Source organism: Strongylocentrotus purpuratus, unplaced genomic scaffold (assembly GCF_000002235.5).
Source record: "Strongylocentrotus purpuratus isolate Spur 01 unplaced genomic scaffold, Spur_5.0 spur5_scaffold_21, whole genome shotgun sequence".
Lineage (NCBI taxonomy): Eukaryota > Metazoa > Echinodermata > Echinoidea > Camarodonta > Strongylocentrotidae > Strongylocentrotus > Strongylocentrotus purpuratus.
The window spans coordinates 40,724,274-40,749,159 of record NW_022145607.1 but is presented as its reverse complement, the minus strand read 5'-3'; the positions used below and the strand labels follow the sequence as shown (position 1 = coordinate 40,749,159).

General features: G+C 37.0%; 1 protein-coding gene across 1 annotated transcript in view; it reads right to left on the bottom strand.

Annotated features, from left to right (window-relative positions):
- dlp (dystrophin-like protein) overlaps positions 1–24,886 on the bottom strand; it is a gene marked incomplete at both ends in the record, with an annotated part of 108,870 nt that overhangs the window by 26,250 nt on the left and 57,734 nt on the right. The window contains 14 exon segments of the mRNA NM_214496.1: positions 4,680–4,985; positions 5,543–5,821; positions 6,694–7,026; positions 8,262–8,420; positions 11,616–11,759; positions 14,679–14,861; positions 17,052–17,216; positions 19,622–19,792; positions 20,516–20,689; positions 21,251–21,379; positions 22,179–22,340; positions 23,059–23,211; positions 23,580–23,720; positions 24,183–24,326. Of these exon segments, the coding sequence (NP_999661.1) occupies positions 4,680–4,985; positions 5,543–5,821; positions 6,694–7,026; positions 8,262–8,420; positions 11,616–11,759; positions 14,679–14,861; positions 17,052–17,216; positions 19,622–19,792; positions 20,516–20,689; positions 21,251–21,379; positions 22,179–22,340; positions 23,059–23,211; positions 23,580–23,720; positions 24,183–24,326 (2,643 nt within the window).

Genomic DNA, 24,886 nt, shown 5'->3' with positions numbered 1-24,886 from the left:
CCGTCCTTCATTTATAGTTTGCCTCTTACAGACCACCACAAGTTCAGCGATGTGTCAGTATGGCTATTTATCAGGCATGGTGTAAATATCAACTCTTGTCTGGGAGTATTTGTCTAGAGATTTGTGAACTGACAGACATGATAAATAAAGTTGTAATCAATCATTTATACATGTCACTGGTGTAAGACTTCTATATTAATAATACCTGTTTATTATTCATCACTTTACCAGGTACAGTGTAACTCACCTAAGCTTTTATACAGTATTAATACCGCGGTCACTGGATTCTGTGACGATCATGCACTTTACAGTTCACAATCTCTACTCCCTTAGGAGCATTCCAACCTGTTGCCCTTTTGCCAGGCACCCACATGCTAATCCAAACTGATTGATGTTTGCATCATACTGGCTACCCATTCAACACATGGGTGGAGAGGAGCAATGTACAGTAAAATGCCTTGCTTTCTGGAAGACAAGCGACGTGCCAGGGATCGAACCTGCGACCTTTGCATTCCCACTCGACTACATCGCCTCTACATGATAATGATCGATTACATTCTTACAAGGTTTGTGAGCTGGAGCTGTCAGTAAAATCATCTTTCTTGTAGTAAAAAAATTGCATTTTATACCTACTTTTGTAAGTTTTTCTGAATAATTTATCATTTAGGAAAAGGGATCATCAAATACTCTATGATAATCAAAATCAAAATGCAAACAAAAGACACTCAACATATAGGGCAGTGTACAGTGTACATGCATTTGTCTCGAACATCACATGAAAACTTGGAGGTTTTATAACATCAAAGATTCAGTAAATGCCTGCAATAACATCATGATGAAGACTACCAAAGATAAAGACGGAAAACCACTACTTACATGTATTAGTGAATCGGCTACCATGGCAAAAGATAAGAAATCAATTAATTAATAAATAAATATAGACAGTAGACCCCCTTGAAAAAAATTGGTAGATAGCATCCGTAAACTTTGTTAATTTTGAATGACTCAATGACCAGCACATGTAAAAGAGCCTGTCCTTAAGTCTGAGTTGACATTATTACCTTTACTATTTTATGGCACAAAATCAATTTGAACACGTCAGTAATTGTTTTTGGACTGAAATAACAGAGTGTAAGGGCTTTTAACCCACATACATTGCTTTAGCCCAAGACTGCTACTCAATCATCCGTGGCAGCAGAGATACAATAATGTATCATCAGACAGAATATTAGTCACTCTTTAAAATGTCTAACAGGATATAACTTTTGAAGGGGAATCTCGCAAAGTTAACAATTTTTATATACGCACTGTGTAAAGACCAAATTTGGATGTGAAAATTAATCAAGACTACACGTCTGATTACTGAGGTGGTGAGAAGATGCAACTGAGTTACAACAAATATGGCACAGTCTTGCATCACAGGTAAATTTATGTATGGAGTAATCTTTTATCAAGCAACATGGAAGGAACAAATGGAGGGATGGTGCAGAGGTGAAGAGGTGAAGAGGTGAAGAGAGGGGGGGAGGGGGGGTAAAAAGAAGATGGAACAAAGTAGGCGTGAAGCCTCACCACGCCTGCTGGAGTGCATGGACCATGTCACTCAAAAGGCTCGTTCACATATGTTGCTGAAAGTCGGTACGGATTTCAACCGAGGCAAAAACAACATAAACATATTGCCCATCATAATGTTGTACCTTATAACTCACAGATAGAGGATAGACGCACAACCCTTGTTGCACACAGGTTCATTTTTGCACCCCACTTGATATTCACATACATGAACGTTACAAAAAAAATAACCTGCTGCAAAAAAACCCATCATGCTTTCCAGTCTGATGTGTGAATGAGCTCCAAGTCTCCAAACTCAGTCAGCCTTGTCAGTATCAGGCATCAGACTTTACTTGGGGATAAACCAAGGTTTCCAATTACTGATTGTCACGTATTTGAGACTGATGCGGATCTATCGTGAGACATGCCAAGTTGCATGTTTAATATTCAGAATTTTGAGAGTTAAAGGCTATTTGCAGCATTGGCAGGTGTCAAAAAATAAGGAAAAATCATTGTGAAATGTTCTTCTTTTGAATAAAGACATTTTTCCACAAAAAACTCATTCAAATGAAGTCTGTAGAATGCAGGACAATGATAGTTACGACAATGCAACTCAGGTTTCTCGCTTCTTAAAGGGTATCTAACCTTGATAGAAAACTACTTCCAGAGGAAAGCAGAAAAATCTGAGAAGCAGACTGGTGAAAGTTTAAATGAAATCAGACAAAAAATTAAAAAAAGCTATGAATTTTTGAAAGTTGCAATCACTGTAGGTAAATATGGGCTCTTCAAAATGTCTCTGTGATGTAGTAGTGGACAACATTTCCAATAGTTTTAACACACAAAATGACTCAAATTCCAATTTTTCAAAATTGTATGACTTGGAATGAACTTATTACAAGGGTTGGATTGCCCTTTGAACTGATTTTGAAGAGAAAATCCTTACAACCATCTAGATCAGTGTGTATTAATAACATCTGAACTGGGAGGGAGAATCAACTGACTATTTTAAAGTGTTTATTATTGCTTGAACACAAGAGATGTATGAACGTGAAGAATCATGACATTTTAGCCTTTCTTTCCCCTTTTCTGCAATCAAGTGGCTATATTCATTTATATCATGAATAAACTAGCAACTATCCATACTTATATTCAAGTATTGTACTTACAGTGTATATTCCACTACAGGTTAGTTTTTCAGTACAATGAGAAAACTCTCATTCATGGTTTATCATATTATTATCACACCTTTTATATGAATATCCAATAAAGGAAAATATAGCAATAGTTTGCTGCTATCTGTGAGAAGGGGCCTATGGTCATGTTGTAAGACAGACATGGACAGATCTTCACTCTATCATGGGATACCACATCTATATTCTATCATGGATATGTGAATGTGACAATATTTCACAGTGTAGCAGATGCAAGAAGCATGCGAACTGTGACTTGCTCAGTGAAAAATATACACAGGGGCTCGGGGCGAATTAGCCCCGAAATGCCAAAAGAGCCCCCGACAGTCATAAAAGAGCCCCCCAAAATTTGCATAGAGTTCAATGCAAAACAAATTAAAGACTGTTTATTTTCATGCAAGCAAGCTTGAAAAAGTAGCCCCCCCCCCCCCCCCCCCAATTTTTAAAGTATTTTTTTCCCTGGACTTGCTGCCTTTACATGTCAGTAGGGAGCAGATTCCATGTTGCATGACAGACACCGCGAGCTATTGCGTGAAATGAAAATGTCTCATCATCATGGTGCATCACGCCTTTCAATGTTCAATTTGGGAAAATGCGACAACGCCATGAACCAGACGAGAAGACAAGCTTGCTGCCTTCTGTCAGCAGAGGGCAGTATCCATGTTGAAACAAGAGACATCAAGAGCTACTTGTGTATCATCAGAATGTGTCTCTCTCTATCTTGCAGTATTATATGGGCTTCCTGCAAGAAGACTGCTATTGACAATACATAGCTCTTGCAGCCTTCTAGCTGGCAACCAATGATCACACTTTATTCCGATATTCAATCAGGGAAAATGCGACAATGCCTCTCACCAGCTGCCTAGACAGGAACATGAGTAAATTGGATTGGAGTGTTGATAGCATCGTCTTTATTCAGCTTTCATGACGCCAAGGCTCTTGAAGGACATGCTTATCACACGATTGGTTGCCAATTTGATGGTTGATGGAGACAGACACAAGTCTGAACTGGATTCTCGCTTTCAAGCGATGCAACATTTTTGGAATCTCTTAGATAATGTACAATATTTGTCCTTCTTGTCACGAAGAGGTTTTCATTAAAGACAGACAAGGTAGATCTACTCCATAAATATTGTATCAATTCAAATAATAAATGAATAATGTGCCATTCATCTTGTCATTTTCTATTCCATCCTACATCTGCTCATCCATCTTTCTATCTTACATTAATACACTCACCCTAAATAAATAATAATATTTAGCTTTTATATAGCGCTTAACATAATGTCTTTAAGTGCTTTACAAAATATGTACCCTTTAATACCATCTGTCAATACAATACATGTACATTATCTCATCTCCATTTTCTCATTCTTGATTTCATCCATACCTTTCAACCACCTCTATATTGTTTTTCTACAGGACTTTATAGAATCCTCCAATCAAACATTTAATGTACTATCTTCATTTTCACCTCATCCATTTCTTCCTTCATCTGCTCACCCAGACCTTCAACACATATATCTCTCTATCTTATCTATTCATCTCATCACTCAACTCAAACTATCAATTTGCACCTCTCTTTCTTTTTCCTTATCCTCCACCCCATCACTCATCTGTTTATCAACACCTTCTACATTGTATCTATCCTTTTGTCTCATATCTCTTTCATAGGCGCGATAGCTCAGTCGGTAGAGCAGTGGTCTCGTAATCCGGTGACCCAAATTCGAAACCAAGGCAATGCGCTAGTGCCCTTTGGTAAGGCATTAATCCTCATTACCAGGTCCCTCGGAGAGGACCTAAAGCCGTCGGCCGTCTGGTTGCTTATTTACAAGCATTTATGCTTTCTTAGCAGTCAGGTAAAATAACAACCACCACCAATTAACTTCCCCACTCACATCGAATACCATAAGTCAAAACCTCATAGATTCATTATTCTACCTTCATTTTCTCCTCATCCTCCATCCCATCCTTCATCTGTTCATCTACTCCTTCCATCCATCTCTCCATCTGGTCCGTCTGGTTCTTGAATTGGTACCACTGAGGAACCACCACCTGGAGAGTCTTCTTTCTCTTCTCAGCATCCCTCTCCAGGGTTAACCAGCGTTCCTTGAGACCGTTGATCTTGAGCTCTAGCTTCTGTGCTTGAGCGGGATCTTTGGCCTGGGTCATCTGCAGGAGCTGTTCTCCCTGCTGGATCAGAGACTCAACGTCTGGTTCAAGGTTCTCCAGAGCTTCTTCCGTGTCCTGAACACACAAAGAAAAGAAGAAGAAGAAAAATAGTAATCTCCTTTTATATTTCAAATTCAATACATCAATTTCAATTCAATTTCAATTTCATTTATTTCCACAGATTCATAAAAGCATTACAACAAAAGATGAACCTGCAGAGGGGGTGATCAAAAACCACAGAGGTTCATCGGGGATCATCCCCTGCTTAAAATTATAATATCAAAATACATCTATGTCACTATGCCTTTTTCAAATAGTTCTAAATTCAGTTAAGATAAAATTATGCTCTTATAAGCTCAAAAGCAGCTCTTGAAATATACTTTTATTTTCTTTACACTAGTAATTTTGGTACTTAATACAATGAAACATCAGAACATTTTTTAAGACAGAATTAAACATAAGATGGCACTTTGTATTTGTATATTTTGTAATACGTGCTGCAATCTTTGAACACATTTAATTTTCAATCAAATCCTTACATTTTTCTTGCAGTGATTCAAAGGTAATTTTAATTTATAAGTTTCATTGATAAAAGGAACACCTCAAGCCTGACAAGATGTACGAAAACCTACCTTTACATTGGCTTCGACATCCACATCAAAGTCCTTATCCCTGAGCTGCCCATCTCTCGTCAGCCGGTGGTCGCAGAGGTCGATGGCGATGTTTGTCTGCTCTAGGATATCATTGAACTCCTGTAGGTAGCCTGACGCATTGACATCCATGGTGGTCGACGATGTCGGTGGTTTCATGGGGGTTGCATCCTGGTCCTTCATGCCTTGGAACATGTCCTCCAGGTTGGTAGGGGCACATTCAACGGTTGTGACCTCCTGCTTCTCTATCTGTTCATCCACCTAGGGCAGTTATTTTGATTTGATTTGATTTATTTACCAACAGCAATCAATTTCATACAACATTTTACATATACAAGAAGAGAAACTATTGATTGGTAAAAGAGGCCAGCTAATAGCACATGTGCTAGTCGAGCCTAACCCCTTAAAAGCTAAACAAAGTATCTTGGTACAAATCAGTTTAGAGAATGTAACAAAACAAAAAATAACGAATTTACTTTTACAATCAATACTTTAAAAAAACAAGAATCAGTACTCAACCATGTCTTACAAGATACAAACTAATAATGTAAAATATGAATTGTGTACACATGAGATTATTTAACTTGATATTTCATTCATGACTTGTTCAACAAATGACTTGTAACAGAATTCCGAAACCTATTTCTAGACCTTGTCAATCTGATATCAACAGGTAATCTATTCATAGCAGTCATATCGGTTTATATAGTTTTCAATTCAACATCAGTTTCACTCAAATCATTGCCTATTGGAACTGTGAGATGGTCCTTTATAAAGCCTATGGAAATGGGAAAGTCAGAAGTTAACAACTTCAAGTGGCACAGAAAGCTACTCTAATATGACTGTCCTGGAATGACAATTCACTTTAACCCTTTAAAACGCCATGGGGATCAAATCTTGCTCAACATTTTAGAATAGTTGTATTTGAGACATCCTAATTTAAACAGCTTCCATCTCGAGCTAAGACCAATAATGTCTTTAAGAAAGGTAATATATCTGCTTTGAAACTCAATTTGGAAAACTTTTTAAAAGGCAGTCACTTTTTAGAAATTGTAATGTCAAGACTTGCTTCCCAAATCTTGCAAACAAGATATTGAAGGACACAATATTGTAAAGTGGGTGCCTAAACCTACCTCCATCCTGTCAGGTGGGGGCGCTGCTTGCTCCAGCTTCGTCAATTGCACTGGTACCGTCTGCACCACATTCACTCTCTCTTCTTGAAGCGGTGCCTCATTCACAATTACATCTGCATTGTTGTTGTTGAGGTTAGCTGCAGCTGGTGGTGTAGATGAGATGCTGATAGGTTTGGAGTCTACCACAGTCTCCTGCTGTTGCTGAAGGAGCCTCTCCTGTAGCTCTTGTTGCTGTTGCTCCTTCTGCTCCTTCTGCTCCGCCTCTGCCTGAGCACGGAGCCGGGATTCTCCTTCAAGCTCTTGGGCTGTCTGCTTCTGCTTGACTTGCTGTTCCTGAATGGTGCAATTGATAATAATAATAATAATAATCTTTTAAAGTCCACTCCAAATTTTATTAAACCGAAAATGGAAATTCTTTTTGCCCTATTGATCGTGAGCCCGGCAGCCACTGTGCAGCGCCAGATCTACGTTGCTCTATCCCTTTATTAGGGACTTTTCAATTTGCACGTTTACTAGTGGACTGCGACGAATGCGGTCACTTTTGAAGCAGTGCGCATGCGCATCGACGAGCTCATTGTTCGTAGCAGAATTCTCGAACGCGTTCGCCCTTGTTTTGCCGTCGTTCGCAAACTGTGACGATACATGTTCGGAAGCAATCTTTTGTAGGCACGAAACATCACATTGAAGTCACAAAATGGACCCAATTGACCTAATTCTATAACCGGAGAGTGTTGGAAGCGTGAATTCTCTTAAATTAACACATTTTTGTGTCTGTAATTTCCTTTAAATCAAAATTGTTGCAGAATAATTCATAAAATTAACACATTTTATTTGTGTATCGCCAATCTGGTGCAGCATAATTTTTGAGATCAGTCCCATGCACCCAATTTGGTGTGTTGAATCTTTAGCTTTTCGATCGAATGTCGCGCTCACTAAGCAGAATAATTCATAAAATGAACACATTTTATTTATGCAACGCTCATCTGTTGCAGCATAATTTTTGAGAACAGTGCCATGCACCGAATTTGGTGTTATACATGTATCTTTAGCTATTCGATCAAGTTTCGCGCTCACTAAGCGAGCGTCGTAGTTGTGTAAAATCGAAAAGGTAACGAACAACAGTCGGCATGCCTCGTCAATCCTGCTTAAAAATGACCGCATACGTCGCAGTCCACTTATGAACGTGCAAATCGAAAAGTACCTAATGTTGAACGCCAAACAAGGTAGCAGCAACTCCCGTCTTTTAAAGTTTTTTGGTATGACGCGGCCGGGGTACAAACCCACGACCTCCCAGTTGTGAGGGGACGCTCTACTGACTGAGCCAACATACCAGGAGGAAAAATTCACCCTGTGTTTCACAATAAAAATTTGACTCAAGACAGATATCTCTATAAGACTCAGTGAATCCCCCAAACAAGCCTTAAAGTCCACACTCATTTAACCTATTGCCTACAAAATGTTGTGAAGCAGAGAATTCAATAGCCAATAAGTTAAATGAACTTTTCAATTCTACAGATGTTCCTTTACCATACATTGATGGAAAACAACTCAAACATATCAGAACTCACCTTAATTCCCTTACAGACTTGTTCCCACTTCTGGTTAAGAGCAATGAGGTCTGGTTCTGTAGATCGACGGCAATCTCCGCCAAGTTTCATCAACTCCAGAGCCTGGTCTCTCACCTCCTCTATTCTGTGGGTGAGGTCATCCACCTCATCTTGTAGCCTCTGATGGATGGAGGGAGGGGAAACAAACAACAAATATTATTTAATATGCTCACCACATCATTACTGGGAATTTCAAATACAATGTACTGTGCAGTCAAACCTGCTTTGAGCTTCATTCCTATATGTAACATGCCATTAACTGCCTCAAAAAGCCACAGTAGCAAGTGAAGCAAAGTGTGCCACACAATTCTGAAAATCTTATAACACACATGAAAAAGTGACTATGCTTAGGGGTTTGGTTGAGTGCAGCTACATTTCTCGACCCAACCTGCCATTCATTTACAGGTAAAATGTTTTTTTTATTTTGCAGCATTGGTAATTTTGAGATAGTTCACCGCATCGAATGGTAATGAGCCTTTAATGATCACCTGTCTATACAGACTGCTCTTTGTGTCTTCCTAGGGAGTCCTTTCTAGACAAGTTTGACTAAAATGCCATTTTTCAAGAAAACAAAATGTCAAAGACAAATATTAAGAAAATTTGACAACATCACACAATAGATTAACACAGTGGACTGGAAAGCATAAGAAACACTTGAAATCACCAATAAAAGTAGAAGAGTTTATGGTTAACATCTGCCACCATACAGTGTATAAACTTAACTCAGGCTTACATGTACTTTCAATGCAGCAAGTCAACATCAAAGTCTTCCACTGTTTGAATAGAGGACTGTACTGTACTGTGTATTTGATATAAGACCTCTAAACTTTATACGAGACTCAAATCCTTTTCATTCCTATGCAGACTGCCAACTTCCCACAACTAAACATTTCTCACGGATTTATCCTAAACAATCGAGGAGGAGGAGGAGGCAGAAAAGTGCATTATGGAAGAGAAGTCCTAAGGGTATTGAGTAACCATAGCAACCGTGATATGGAATGCAGTGGGGGTTCAAGGTCAATATTAACAGTCTGAAGTTCAGACTTTTATTCCCATCTGACACTGAATCAAAACTCAGTTGAGTTTGGGTGTATACAGATGATATCCTCTGTGATAGAGGCAAAAGGTTGTAAGAGCATGAATCAAAACTCAACAGAGTTTGGGTGTATACAGATGATATCCTCTGTGATAGAGGCAAAAGGTTGTAAGAACAGAAGTGCAGCAATTTCAGAATTATATAAAAGCGGGACCTTAAAAAAAAAAACAGTCCTGGAGAAGTGAGAACTCAACAATAGCTTGGGACAGGTATTAAACCACCGAAGCAAGCCTTTCAGGCCAATTAACTTTGAGAATTCACTCATCTTAAGGAGTCGTTTTGAGAATTCACTACTCAATATGATACATAATACACTGAGATATGTTACGGGACTGAAATTACAAGAATTAAGATTAGGCCTGTCATATGATGCTTGGAATTGTGTAAAAAATTTACTGACACCTAATAATGCATTTAATGCAGCTTAACACCAAAATTATATTGGGAAGTTATGTTTAAGGGCTGTTTTTATTCCTATGTGAGTTGTTACCTTTTGTCATGTAGGAGTATGTATAGTGTATCGAGAGATTTGTTATCTTGCCCTCGTAATCATCTGCATGGTTCATATATCCCATGCTATTGATAGTGGACTCCAGATGCAAGAAGATGAGGTGATTTTAGGAGCTCCACAGCTCAGCTCAGGCAGCAAACATACAGGCATACACGCTCATGGGCAGTACAAGTATCTCATCATGCTACATGTTTATTCATAATTGATCTGACAATTCTTTTCCCCTACATGTCAAAGGTACAGGGTAGTTGATTAGGTCCAAGCTATATCTTTCCATATAAGCTACCAATCACAACTATAATGTTTGAGTGCATGTATATCTGATGACTGAATCAAGTTGATAACCCTACTAGTTCTGGAATCAGACAAAACATGAAACATGACATATCTATGTCAATTTATGTTCATTATTCCATAACACAATTCAATAATACTTGGTGACATATTGGGCACACCTTGGACGTGTCATCATATTCTATGATTTGCTACAAAGGATATTCCATGAATCCTTCATTTTTCCTCCAAGCTGAACAACTATTCCAAAGTTCTAGGAACACACCCCACATTTCCATCTCTAGAGAACAATTTGACTAAACATCCATCTCTCTCTCTCTGAGGAAACATCATCATTTCCTACAGCTTTTCCTCAACGCATATCTAAACAAAACTAGTTTCAGTTCACTGCCAATGGGGCATGCACTTAAAGTCATAGGGATAACAAGCCCCAAATCCTAATACAAATATATACCCCCATCACCTTTGACCTTTGACCTAGCAAAGTCTCTCAAATATGTCATCTATACCTGAGGGTGCAATAAAGAGAGGCCTTGTAAAGGGTCCACATTCATTGCCAATTTGAAGAGAAAGATTTACACATTTTACTAATTGGCTCTGATGTGAGGTAGATGATTCTAACGAATGATTTAAGATGTCCAATTAATTTCAGATTTTCAAGACTAAATAAATCATTTCTGGGAACAATGGCTCTGTATTCATTGCTGTTCTAAATGAAATTTTCAAATTTTTAAAAATCAGAATATGACATTTGAAAACAATTTTGAAGCAATAGAGCAGTATTGTTGGATAAACGGCACACAACATCTGGTATCAATACAAATCGCCAGATAAAAACCGGATACAATTTCAATTAACTATGCAACAAAATACCTTTAAATAAGCGTAGGCCTATTTTACAATTATTAAAAAACAAATTTGGGGAGGGGACCATTAAACAAATGAATTATAAAAATACAACAGCAATAAGTAAACATAAACAAACTATTCTTATACACAAACAAAAAATATATTGGAGACTATTCACTTTCATTTGATATAATTGCAACAGATTTCATCTCACCTTAAAATGACATTTTGTGTATTCACACTTCATCCAGAATTTAAAACAATTATGTACATGTAACTTCAAAATGGCATAATTTGTGATTTAATCAGAGTTTGCATTATGAAGTGCTGTTACCTGTATGTATAATGTATTTGTCTATTTGAAATCAAAAATCATAATACAGAAGCGTTAAAAAACAACAAATACAACATAAACAAACAAAAAATTACCAAAATACACTGGATTCCACTAAAAACATAAATGTAATACATGTAATTAATGCATTATCTGTTATCAAAATAACAAACAAGCAGTACGAACCAATATTTGTAAACATTGGAAATAAAGTTAGTTATCTGTGCTTACCTGGTATGCTTGACGTTCCTGCTCACTGACTAACTCCTCTCTGTCCAGCTTCTTAGATTGATCCAGCTTCGTCTGAGCCTCCCCAAGCCACTCCTTGACCCCTGATAGGTCACCACGGAACGTCATCAATTGATCCTGGTAGGTCTGCAAATCAACAAGATGGAGAAAGATTTAGTTTTAAGCAAAAAAATAACTTTAGGGGCTTGATTTATTCAGAAATACAGCAGTACAGCAAACAGTGTATATACGTTACGTAACGCAACATTACTAACAAAGATATACATGTACATAAAAATGTAGAAGTAATAAATAAGGAAAGATGAGCTGTCAACAACAAAAAAGAAAGAAAGAGAGCGAGACAAGAATGAGGGAGGGAGGGAGAGAGAGATGGGGAGGGAGGAAAGGAGGGAGAGGGCAGTAGAGAGAGAGAGAGAGAGAGAGAGAGATGGGAAAGGAAAGAAAGAAAAAGAGAGAGTGAGAGAGTGAGCGAGAGTGAGGAGATAGGGGAGAGACAGAAAGAGAGATGGAGAAAGAAGTTGAGAGAGATAGAGAGAGAAATTGGGAGAGAAAGAGAGAGATGAAGGAGGGAGAGGAAGGGTAGGATGGAGAATGATCGAGAGAGGGAGAGAGAGAGAGAGAGAGAGAGAGAGAGACAGAGATAGATGGAGGGACGGAGCGAGACAGAGAGAGAGAGAGAGAGGGGGGAGAGAAAGAGAGAGTGGGGAAAGAATGGATACAGAGACAAGAAAACACAGTTAACATAATTTGTGAGACAGGGTCCAAAACAGAAAGAATGAGAGAGGGAGAGAGAGATTAAGAAAGAGAAAGGGAAAAAGGGAAAGAGGGAGAGAGAGAGAGAGAGAGAGAGAGAGCGAAGAAAGGAGAAAAAGGAAAGACAGACAAGTAAAGACAGAGTAAACATAGAATTTTGTGAGACGGGGTCCAAATCAGACACATATAAATCTCTCTTTGGTTCAAAAGTGGTATGTGACCTGTAAACAGATCTTGATATTCTCACTCAACTACACCATCTACAATATTCCTCATATTTACATCTACAGTTTCAATTACAGTCACAAGTTTGTTCCTATATCAATCACTCTAGATTCTCAATTTTGGTTAAATGATTTATAAATAGCTCACTACTGGATTACACTATGTATGTTTACACATGTGCAACTTTTAAATCTATCATTTGGGTGAAAGACGAGGCTGGGGAAAAAAAACAAAATTCACTAAAAAATAATTTGATGTATCAAGCCTTAAGATTGAAAGAGCCAAGTGTAGGATAAGGTTAATAATGTAAATTGTGTTACAATTCACTATAAGTGTACTTGAATGATGAGATTTATTCAACTTAACTAGGATTAAATCTATAAAAATTTATTGTCTTGAAAGAAATTTGCTTTAATTTTATCACAAGTAGGCAGAATCCATTTCTACACCAATTTCTACATATCTCCTTCAACATTATACATTATAGGTCTGTACTATGTTGCATGACTGATAAATGTTTCACAGATGACAAGCAGGAGCTGTGAGGTATCACCATAATGGTTGACACTATCTCACATGGTAACTGTTTAGTCTAGATGGATGCATTATCTACTGAAATAGTGCAGCTTGGCTTGCAGGTCTGTCATCAATTGCTGGTAATGGGATCAGATTAAACACTGTTTGTTATGGCAACTCACATCTGAGTTTTTGCAAATCCTTCAGCCCCATTTAATAAACTTCTACATGTATCATCTTATGCCTAATTTCATGCTCATCATCACCATCGCCATCACCATTCTCATCATCATCATCATTATCATCATCACCATCATCATCACCATCACCATCACCACCACCATCATCATCATCATCATCATCATCATCATCATCAGCATCATCATCATCATCATCATCACCATCGCCATCACCATTCTCATCATCATCATCATCATCATCATCATCATCAGCATCATCAGCATCATCATCATCATCATCATCACCATCGCCATCACCATTCTCATCATCATCATCATCATCATCATCATCATCATCAGCATCATCATCATCATCATCATCAGCAGCAGCCTCAGCATCATCATCATCATCATCAGCATCAGCATCATCATCATCATCATCATCATCATCAGCCTCAGCATCATCATCATCATCAGCATCATCATCATCATCATCAGCATCATCAGCATCAGCATCATCATCATCAGCCTCAGCATCATCATCATCATCAGCATCATCATCATCATCATCATCATCAGCATCATCATCATCACCATCACCATCACCACCACCATCATCATCATCATCATCATCATCATCATCAGCATCATCATCATCATCATCATCACCATCGCCATCACCATTCTCATCATCATCATCATCATCATCATCATCATCATCATCATCAGCATCATCATCATCATCATCACCATCGCCATCACCATTCTCATCATCATCATCATCATCATCATCATCATCATCATCAGCAGCAGCAGCCTCAGCATCATCATCATCATCATCAGCATCAGCATCATCATCATCATCATCATCATCATCAGCCTCAGCATCATCATCATCATCAGCATCATCATCATCATCATCATCATCAGCATCATCATCATCATCATCATCTTGATTACCACCATCATCATCTTGATTATCATCATCACTGTCATCATTAACAAAGTCTTCATTGGCAGCAGCAGCATCATCACTAAAATGATTGGTCTCATCACTCCACTTGGTCACTATTATCATCATTAGTGTCATCATGATAGTGTCATTGTCACCATTATCACTTAAATAATCACTCTAAATACCGTACCAAAACTTCAAACTGAACTTCATCTTCATCCTCCTCCTCCTCATCTCATCATCCTCATCATCATCACAGCAATCAATCATCCAAATAACATTGGTTTCATAGAAAGCACATCAATATTTTCATGCATCTCCAACATGCAATTACTTAGTCCATAAGTATAGACTTACAACTTCACAAACAATCATCATCAACATAAAAAGTGAGATGAGAAATAATTAGTATCCTACCTGTATATGTGCTCTCCTCTTGGCCAGCTTTTCTTCTAACTCTCCCGCCTGATGCTGCAGTGCCTCCGCATCAACCTTCATTGCATCAAGACCGCCCTCTGGAGACAGCTTAGTAAGCTGCTCCGACAGCACCAAGGCATCACTCAAGGCCCTCTTGTGTTTGCTGATGTCCTGGTCCGTCAACTGAAGGTATGTGGACAAGAAGCAGTCCATGTGAGGAATGAGGGGAATTATAATTGAGAAGATTAGATTGACATTTCACAAGATGTTTATTCCATATTGGTCCACATTGTTTATAAACCTATCAAACAACAGGAAAATAAAGATATGAGAACTGTTTAATGGTGTCATATACATGTACCATGTAGTGCTTAATAGTGCAAGACATGTCCAGTACAAGTACATGTAAACATATGTGTCACTTTATGTTTATATATTAAAAACAAAGGTTTACAGTTCTTTTAGGCGTAAAATATAGAGTATGTGTATGGTGAAAAGCTCATCCATAGATCTTCATTTCTGGATATCTATTGGAAGTATTATCTCAGTCTTTCTAATAAAGGTTGAGAATCAGTCCAAAGGATGAAAATATTTCAAAAAGGTTAGATGAGCAGGTTGAAATCACTTCACTAGTAAGGATGATCTATGTTCTCCACACCATGATACACAGAGAATCCTCAATTTGAAAATCTATTATTCTCTTCCATATAAATTTTAATTTATCTTAAAACATTCAGGGATGCTTTTTCCTTGATTAAAATGTTAACAAACAATAACTTTAAAAAAGTGTCCAGATATTGAAAAGGGTACCTTTTAGAACAACAAAGATTTCTTTCTTTTTTTATCAACCAGTCTGATTTGTACTGTTTAGAAGTTCAAAGAATTTCATGGCACGTAAAATGTAATATGGTGAATTCTGGGATTTGCATTCTATTTTCTGACTATCTGTGACTAGGTAAAGCATTAAATGACAAAAATGTGTTAATCCACTAAAAGAATCATTATTCAAATTCAACACAGAGTGTGAGTGCAGAAACATTGAAATGTTAAAAACTATTATGAAAAATCTACTATTTTAAATAATTGCCTACTTGAACAGGTGATATCTGTACAAATGAAACCCTGGGAGAATGAGAGAATATAATAATCAACAGGTTGATATCTACTTTTGACAACTACTATTATTATAACAAATACGATCATATTACAATAACTTCATTAATTTTGATAGGTACAGCTACATGTATAGCATCTCATTTGTGTAAAGAAAAAAACAGTGTATGCTTATGAATGTAGATATAAACGCTTTTGCTTGTATTAATGGCAATATGATAAAATAATAAATAAAAGGCGTAAATATATGTAAATATGAAATACAGCTTTAATATAGAAAAATAAAAATCATAATTATATTCATTATGCAAAAAATACTATGTCATGAAAAAATGGTGACAGTATGATTAAATATAATGCACTGCGTATGATATTCAAATTGGATATTGGTACCTATAAGGCTCTTCAGAGTAACAAACCTTTTAACATATACTTTGAAGAACCATGACTTTGACAACAGTGACATAACGATTGAAAGAGAAAAGTGAAAAAAGAAAGCAAGAAAATGAGAGAGAAATGGATGGAGAGAGAGAAAATAAGAGTGAGATAAAAGAGCGAGCAAAATGGAGAGAGACGGACAAACAGATCAAAGAAAAGAAGAGAGAGAGATCAAATGGGAGAGAAAGACACAGGGAAAAACAGAGATAGAGTAAGGGAGAGAGAGAGAGAAAGAGATAGAGAGAGATAGAAAGAAAGAGAGAGAGATATATATATAGAAAGTAAGAAAGATATAGATAGAGAGAGAGAGAAAGAGAGATAGAGAAAGTAAGAAAGAGATAGATAGAGAGAGAGAAAGAGAGATAGAGAAAGTAAGAAAGAGATAGATAGAGAGAGAGAGAAAGAGAGATAGAGAAAGTAAGAAAGAGATAGATAGAGAGAGAGAAAGAGAGATAGAGAAAGTAAGAAAGAGAGAGATAGATAGAGAGAGAGAAAGATATATAGAGAAAGTAAGAAAGAGAGAGATAGAGAGAGAGAGAAAGAGAGATAGAGAAAGTAAGAAAGAGATAGATAGATAGAGAGAGAGAAAGAGAGAAAGAGAGATAGAGAAAGTAAGAAAGAGAGAGATAGATAGAGAGAGAGAAAGAGAGATAGAGAAAGTAAGAAAGAGAGAGAGAGAGAGAGAGCGAGAGATAAATAGTGTGAGAGTAAGAGAGAGAGAGAGATAAAGAGTGTGAGAGAGAGAAAGTAAGAGAGAGAGATATAGAGAAAGTAAGAGAGAGAGAGAGAGAGAAAGAGAGAGAGAAATGGTTAAACACACACCTTACACCACTCCTGTTCTTCATTCAGACTTTGAGGTGCTTGGCCCGGTTTATCATCAGCCGAACGTTTGTCGATGGTGATACCGGCCTCCTGTAGCCAATCACGGTGTATCGTCAGTTCTTTCTTCAGCTTACGTGAGATTTTGAGTGCCCTATCTAGCTTGCTCTACAGTAGGTGAACAGTGAGGAAACACACACAAACACACACACAAACATAGAGTGAGTGAAGATACATGTGAAAAATTATGTTAGGTGCATTAATACCTTAAAGCCCCTCTTAAGTGTTGGGAGCCCCAAAAATTGAATAGCAAAATTTCACTTAAATTGTATCATAATGCAAATGACGATGTCATTTAAGACACGTTTCTGCTAGGATGTTTAAAATAAATGTGCTTGAAGTTGAATATTGATGAAAGAATACAAATTTAGGTTTTCTGCTTACAACAGAAAACCCAAATTATGTATCCTTTTATCAATATTTGTCTTCAAACACATTTTTGAGGGGGGAAATCTTTGCAAAAAATGTGTCTGAAATTACATCCTCTTTCACATTAAAATACAATTTAAGTGAAATTTTGCCATTTAATTTTTGGTGAATTTGGGGCTCCCAAATGGGCTTTAAAAACCACTTTCATATTCACAGCCTATGTTGGTCGATCAAGTCCAGATTCATTGCAAAAGCAAATATCAAATATGTCCACATGTTTTGCTCTGCACTCCTAATACTCCATGTACATGTACATTGGAAAGCGTGTGCAAATCTAAAGCAGGTTCGTAATCTCTAAAACTCTGTCATGGCTCATAAAATTTGTAGATAAATGTACACTTGTCTGCGCTGAATGTTTAACAAAAAAGTATGACAGGAAAAATTTAGAAAGATTTTGAAAATCATGCAACTGCTAAGGGAATGACTTGGTCTCATAACTATACAGACATTCTGACAGCTGTTTTATGAAAATGTTACTCATTTTTCAGTCATACTGATGAAAGGATTCTTTACCCCAAACTGTTCTACACAGGCTTTAAGTATGAAAGCAGTTAATATATTTAAACACAATTGATCTAAATTCATGAAATTGTGGCCTTCACCACTGATTTACAATAGGCAGCTAGAAAATAGGTCCAAAATGTGCAACAAATATCCAAAATCAATTCGTTCTATGTTTAAAATTAAAATTTCTTCACATTTTTTCTCTGTTTTGTTTCAATTTTCTACATTTGGCTGACAATAACAAACATTCATGAATAGAGAGAGACCAATGACTTAGTATTGATCTTCCTATCACCGTGAGTTCTTTCAAAATGAATTAATTATGGAAATTTTCTGTCACCGAAATGACATGCCCATGCAGAGTTTCTATAAGCTTCTTGTGAAAGACTTGGCTTCTGGTAATTCATATTCATGTACTGATCAAGCATCTTAGAAGCTATTGGTTGAGAGACATCACATAATACAATAAGCCAGTTCACGGTTGCAGTCTGAGCATGAGCAGATAAAGGTCATTGCAGAACAAATTGTGAAATACACGGAGACGAAATACTTGATACATGCTCATGAAAGTTATGTAATCATTATTCATAAATGAACAAGCAGTGCATTCCATGATACACAGGCAGAATTACAGGTGGAAGTATTCTTTGAAAAGGGGAAACAAAGGCTATTTATGTAGCACCTCCATCGCTGTAGGAGTGAATATTTTAAAATGTACAAAGTGGGACCTCTTCATGTTTTGAAGATCTGTGGATATTTGGGGTCATTGCAGAGATGTGCTAACCATGAACTGGTCTATTAATGCTAAGAAAGCAGTAAGTACAATAATGTATGAAAATAGTTTTTTATTAAATAGAAAATGTGGATTTCTCATCTACAAGTTGTGCATACAATACATAAGACATAAAAAGGTAAATTGACAAATATAAGGATTGATTTAGTGTTTTTGTTTATAAAACTGCAAAGCTGTGAAAAGGACAAATTAAATACCCGAGACATAGAGAATGTTAGTAAAGTGCGATATAGCCCCAGATAGTTATAGTCTTTCAAAGCTTCTGCATGTGTGAGACCCACTGCATAATTATAAGAAACCCTTGCGGAACTAAAACATTTTTCTCCTGGCTGATATTTGACATTATCAGGTAATCATACACTACACTAAGAAAGCAAAATATAACGTTTATGATGTGTATACAAGCTTCGTCATTTATGATTAATTTACCTTGCTCAACACATTTTAAAAAGCATTTAAAAAACATCATACCCTTTCCTGCAAGACTTACATACATGAAAATGTATCATTTAAGGCTTTAAAATAATTTACTTGTACATGTAATAAAGGTATATGGTTAAACATTATGGCCCAAATTCAAAAATTTAGGTTTGTCAACAAACCTAGGTTTATGTGCGTCATATGACGCGTTATGACGCGTTTTTACAAGTTTCGACGCACATAAACCTAGGTTTGTCGACAAACCTCCTTTGTGAATTCGGGCCAATGAGGTCTCAAATGTTCAAACCAGTAAAAGACACTTAGACTAGGCTATTGCTTCTGTAGCTAAACATTATGTTCAACTGACCTTTCCATCCGTGACCTTTGCCCCCAGTTCATTGTACTGCTTTTTAAGTTGATTGAGTCGTTCAGTAAGCTGTAGCTGAGCCTCTCCTCTCTCCCTCTCAACCAGAGCTCGTCCTGTCTTGATCACATACTCTACCTCAGGCTTGACCTCACTCATTGTCTTGTAGAAACCCTGCACATTTCACAAGAAAGTGAAACGTAATGACAACATAATGCATTAGACAATAAGATTTGGACTTTAAAATATTATTATTATTATCATTATTATCATTATTATTATTATTTATGAAATACAATGCCATTGTCAACAGACCTTTTGTGAAAATTTATTTAGGGAGAAAAAAAAACAGGAACAAGGTCGACATACAGTGTAGTTTTCCTTTCTCTACGTGTTTGTGTTTATATGTTTTTTTGTTTTTGTTGTTTTGCTTCAGTAAGCTTTCAAGAATCATAAAGAGAATATATATATAGTATACTGAGCAACTGCTTCTCTTAAAATTACTTTCAATTACTTTTAAACTTAGAGTGCATTTCCTCAGACATAGTGAAGCATTGTATAACTTGAGTACACTAATGTTCTTATCTCTTCATCTAATAACCATCAAACTTAAAGCACATCTTCATGGAGATCCTTGCAATATACATTTAGGAGACTGTGGGAGAATGTTAAATAAGTACCCTGGAAATAGGTAATTTCATTGACACACTTTTGTCAACTCAATCTCTATGTTTGGATTATTTTTTACCAAACATACAGTGGATATCTAAGTATGGATTCAGTTTGATAGATAATTAAAAAATATTCACAGAAAGAGTGAAGAATATGATTCATATCCCTAATTTTCAAGTTACTTATCATGACAAGAAGCTTTTAAGATTTGAACCCATGACTCACCATGCAAGCATCAAGCTGGGTCTGAATCACCTCTGGTTCTCCATTGCGAAGTTCCAGGACTCCAATACCTTCCATGACTGAGTCCAAGATCTCCTTCACGTGGGCCATCTTGGGCTCAAAGTCGGCCGGCTTCTGGAACCTACGGAACTTGCCATGGACATCATCAAGGTTTTTCTACAGATGGAGAAGTGACATTGATAAAGTTGTAACTCATCAAAAGGAAATATAGTGTGAAAATTTATTAAAATGCCTTCAATTTGAGCCTCTTCTTTATATTGAACGTCGAGTTTTACTGTGAAAGCTTTATTTTCTAGATCAATCCCCTTCACAATTTGTCATTTGTTGTTTAAACTTTCCATTCTGTTCTCTCTCTCTCTCTCTCTCTCTCTCTCTCTCTCTCTCTTTTACTCTGAATTAAAGTCCTTTGAATGTTCATTAAATATTTCCTCTCTTTTTCTCAATTTGTATACAATGTACACAATGAATACAGATTACAGAATAAAGATCTCACCACCATATTTATGGATTAGTTTTGTACATTGTCTTCATTTGTCTTCCTGTCTATGTTTTCCCTATTATTCTCTTTATCTTTTTTATTTGTGGCTATTTTTTTCTCTCTCTCTCTCTCTCTCCACCTCTCTCTCTCTCTCTCTCACACACACACTCACTCTCTCTCTCACTCACTCTCTCTCTCTCTCTCTCTCTTTCTCTCTCTCTGTAATCTATTGTTCTTACCCTGAGTATCTCTACTTGTTGCTGTAGTCTCAGATTAGCCGATGAAGCAGTTTGTTCCATCAGTGCTTTGGCTCTTGTGTTGATGTTGATGAAGTCGGTCTCTCTCAAGTCAAGCTCAACCTTCCATTGCTGAGTAAAACAAAAAATGAAATATCATCAAATCTGTTCTAACTTGGAAGGCTTAGGTCTAAGTATTGGATACTTTGCTCTTTTGTCAGAGTGACAACTTTGATTATGATGGTTACTATGGTTGCTAAGGGTGTAATGGTAGTTTATGCTGTGAACATTTTAATGATGAACATGGGAGAGAGAGAGAGAGATATTCACAGAGGAAAGAGACAGTGCAAGAGAAATGGGAAAACAGAGAAGAGAGAGTGTAAGGGGGGGGGGGGGGTACAAAGAGGGAAAAGAAAAAAGGTGGGGTACCATAAAAGAAAACAACAGACTTTAGCTTTTCTCACATACAGAGTGACAGAGGGACTGATTAAGAACCCACAAAAAGAAGAAGATTGCATAAATATTTTTGATTTAATAAGACATGGGGATTGAGAGATGAAAAAGTTTTTTGAAGAATCATAAAGGGATGAGAAAATGCAAATTCTGATTTGATTTAATTAAATTTAATCCTCCTCATATATATATATATATATATATATATATATATATATATATATATATATATATATATATATATACATCATTTTGCATATTTCAATAATTGAAAGGCATTCTGAAAGAAGAGAATGGCATCATCTTAACTACTTTCATAACTCTACAGCAATGCTCATCAGAATCACTACCAAGTTGACAAAATTGATGAGTACGATTGTTTATTTACAAAATGACACTGATAGTTTACAATATAAGAAACAAGAATGTGCGTTTCATCCTCTTGTTTTTAACAAACGTTCTTCACACTTGACCTTACCTCATACTCGTCAGGCAGGTCAATGGCTGATAGTCGAGCGGTCAAGCGAGCATTGAGGGTACGGTCAGCTGAAGATATCCAATTTTGTAGGGTCAGCATGTCCTTTTCAAGCCGCTGGAGGAGCTGGACATTGTTCTCCAACTTCTCCTGTCTGGTCTTTGCCTGAAAATGGAAAGAATTAAATAGAACGAATGACCTACAGACATCTCTCATCTGGCTTTCCAGTTGATCTCTCTCCTCTTTCATTTTTTGGCCGATCACACACCAGAGCCATCTGGTTTGTCCTTTCTATATTCCCTTATATTCTAAGCCTTCTGCTTCATTGTGTATTTGCTCTATCAGACATCATCCCAACGCACAGCCTATCCTTTCCCCATTGGCAAGTCATCTTCTCTTCTAATACATCTCTAATGTTATTCGCCCTTCAGACAAATCCCACCTAGCTTCTGATTGGTTTCCAAAGTTGTTTTCTTCATTTTCTGTCAGTATTCTTCCTTGGTGACTCTGTCCCTCCAATTAATTCCGTTCATTCTTCTCCCCAAGATCATTTTCATAATGGCTATCAAGCATAAAAGGTGTTTTCACTGCATTTCATAAACATTTTCAAGAAAATTTCAAGGCAAAACAATCATATATGCATCATTTCCATTTTCCTTGGCTTATGGGAGAAATGCAAATTTTGTGAGAGGGTTCTCAGACAATCATAACAGAGGCCCGTTTCATAAAACTTGTTATCTATAACAAATGCTAAATTTGTATGATAAATTTGCTCTGAGCCAATCAGATGCCTTGATTTCAGTAGCTTATAACAGTAGCTTGTAACTTGTTATTGAAATCAAGTTTGATGAAACAGGGCCTTGAAGGTGAGTGGTTTTCCTACCTGTTGTGAGATGTCCTCAGTCCTCTCCTTGAACTGTTTGACTTCTCTCTCAATGGTTACAATCATGATGCCTTGAGCAATGAGGTTATCTGCAAGCTCTGTGATAAGGTCCTTGTTGTCTCCAACATGCTTCATAACAGTGGATTCAAGAGCCTGGAAGATAGCAACGTGATTGTGAAAGACAATAATCACCATTGTAATCAGTCATTGTCCCAGTTGACACAATTATCATTATTATCATTATTGTCATCGTCATCATCATCATCATCATCATCATCATCATCATCATCATCATCATCATCATCATCATCATCATCATCATCAACATCATCGTTATGCCCACCATTCTCTTCCTCCTCATTTTCATCTCCACCACCAGCATTTTTTGTAATACTCACATCTATCTCTTCTGAAATCTCCTCATCATCCAGTCATTTGATGTTACCAAGCTTCTTCTCAAAGCCGTCCATCCTACCTCTTATTATCATCACCATCATCACCACCATCTCTTACATACTCACATCAATCTCCTCCGATATCTCCTCCGCATCCAGACTGCTAGATGGGCTACAAAGCTTCTTCTCAAAGCCGTCCATCCAGATCACTTCTTCCGTTAGCATCTGCTTCAGTCTCTTCCAGCTCCCGGAGGCATCAGATAAAATCTAGGCCAAGGAATAATGGGGATAGAGATGAATTATGGCATTGCATAAATACACATCAACTCAAAGACCAACAATAACAACTATTGTTGGTGTCAAACTATTATTGGTGTTGAACTATTATGGTGTCACCTAGTTTACAGCCACGTTTTCCCAATACAATTTTGAGGAAATCAATGGTGTAGATCAAGAAAACAACCTGTAACCTTACTAATGAACACTTGCAAGATGAGTAGCTCCGTTTCACCTTATCAGCAGTTTAAGATCTTTAACCAATATTTTGGGTAGATATAATTTATTTTAAGTATTTAACAGTTAGAGTAAGTAAGATTGGAGTTTGAGGAATTTTTAATTTCCAAATTCGAGATTCCATGAAGCATGTCAAGACAATCTTGAAACAAACAAAGAAATGGATGGCATCCAAAATTTAATGTACTGGAGTAAGAAAAGTTCTCTAGCATTAACCTTGTGTTTGGCAGTGACTTGAGCTCTCATTACTGTCCACCTCTCAACTAAGGTCTTGACCTCTGAACTCTGGTTGACCTTCTCAGCGACCTCCTGGATCTCAGTGATGACCTTCTCCTTGGCTTCCAGCTCCTCCAAGGCACTCTGTAGAAATAAACATATTGGAGGCTGAGTATCAATATATATATACGATACTGTCTTCTATCCCAATGAAATTAAAAAGAAAAGAAAAATAGTTATATAACTTGCTTGTGGCTACAACTTTCTCTCACACAAACTTCCATCTCATACCCATTTCCATACATTCTTAAATGAACCTCTTTCTATTGAGTATTTAGAGAAGGAAAACAACCATTGTTTTTTTCTATTAATGGTACAAGACCCCCAAACAAAATCAGAGATGTAATTTCAAGCCATTTCTTGGAATCAATCGTGATTTATAAAAGTCACTGTAGGCAAGCCGCAACTCATTTGGTCCAAACTTGAAAGGTATAGACCAGTTCTGGTCATGCAACGTTGTGGAATCGATCAGAAAAGGTTGATCATCTAGCATATAAGTATTGGTTTGTACTGCAAGGTTCTGGAATCATCAAAATGATAAGAAATTTGGCCCAGTCTTGGTAAAGTTACAAGCACTGTATACAGAAAGATGTATATGGGACTACGCGATATCTGTCCAGTTTGGATAGATATAATTTACCAAA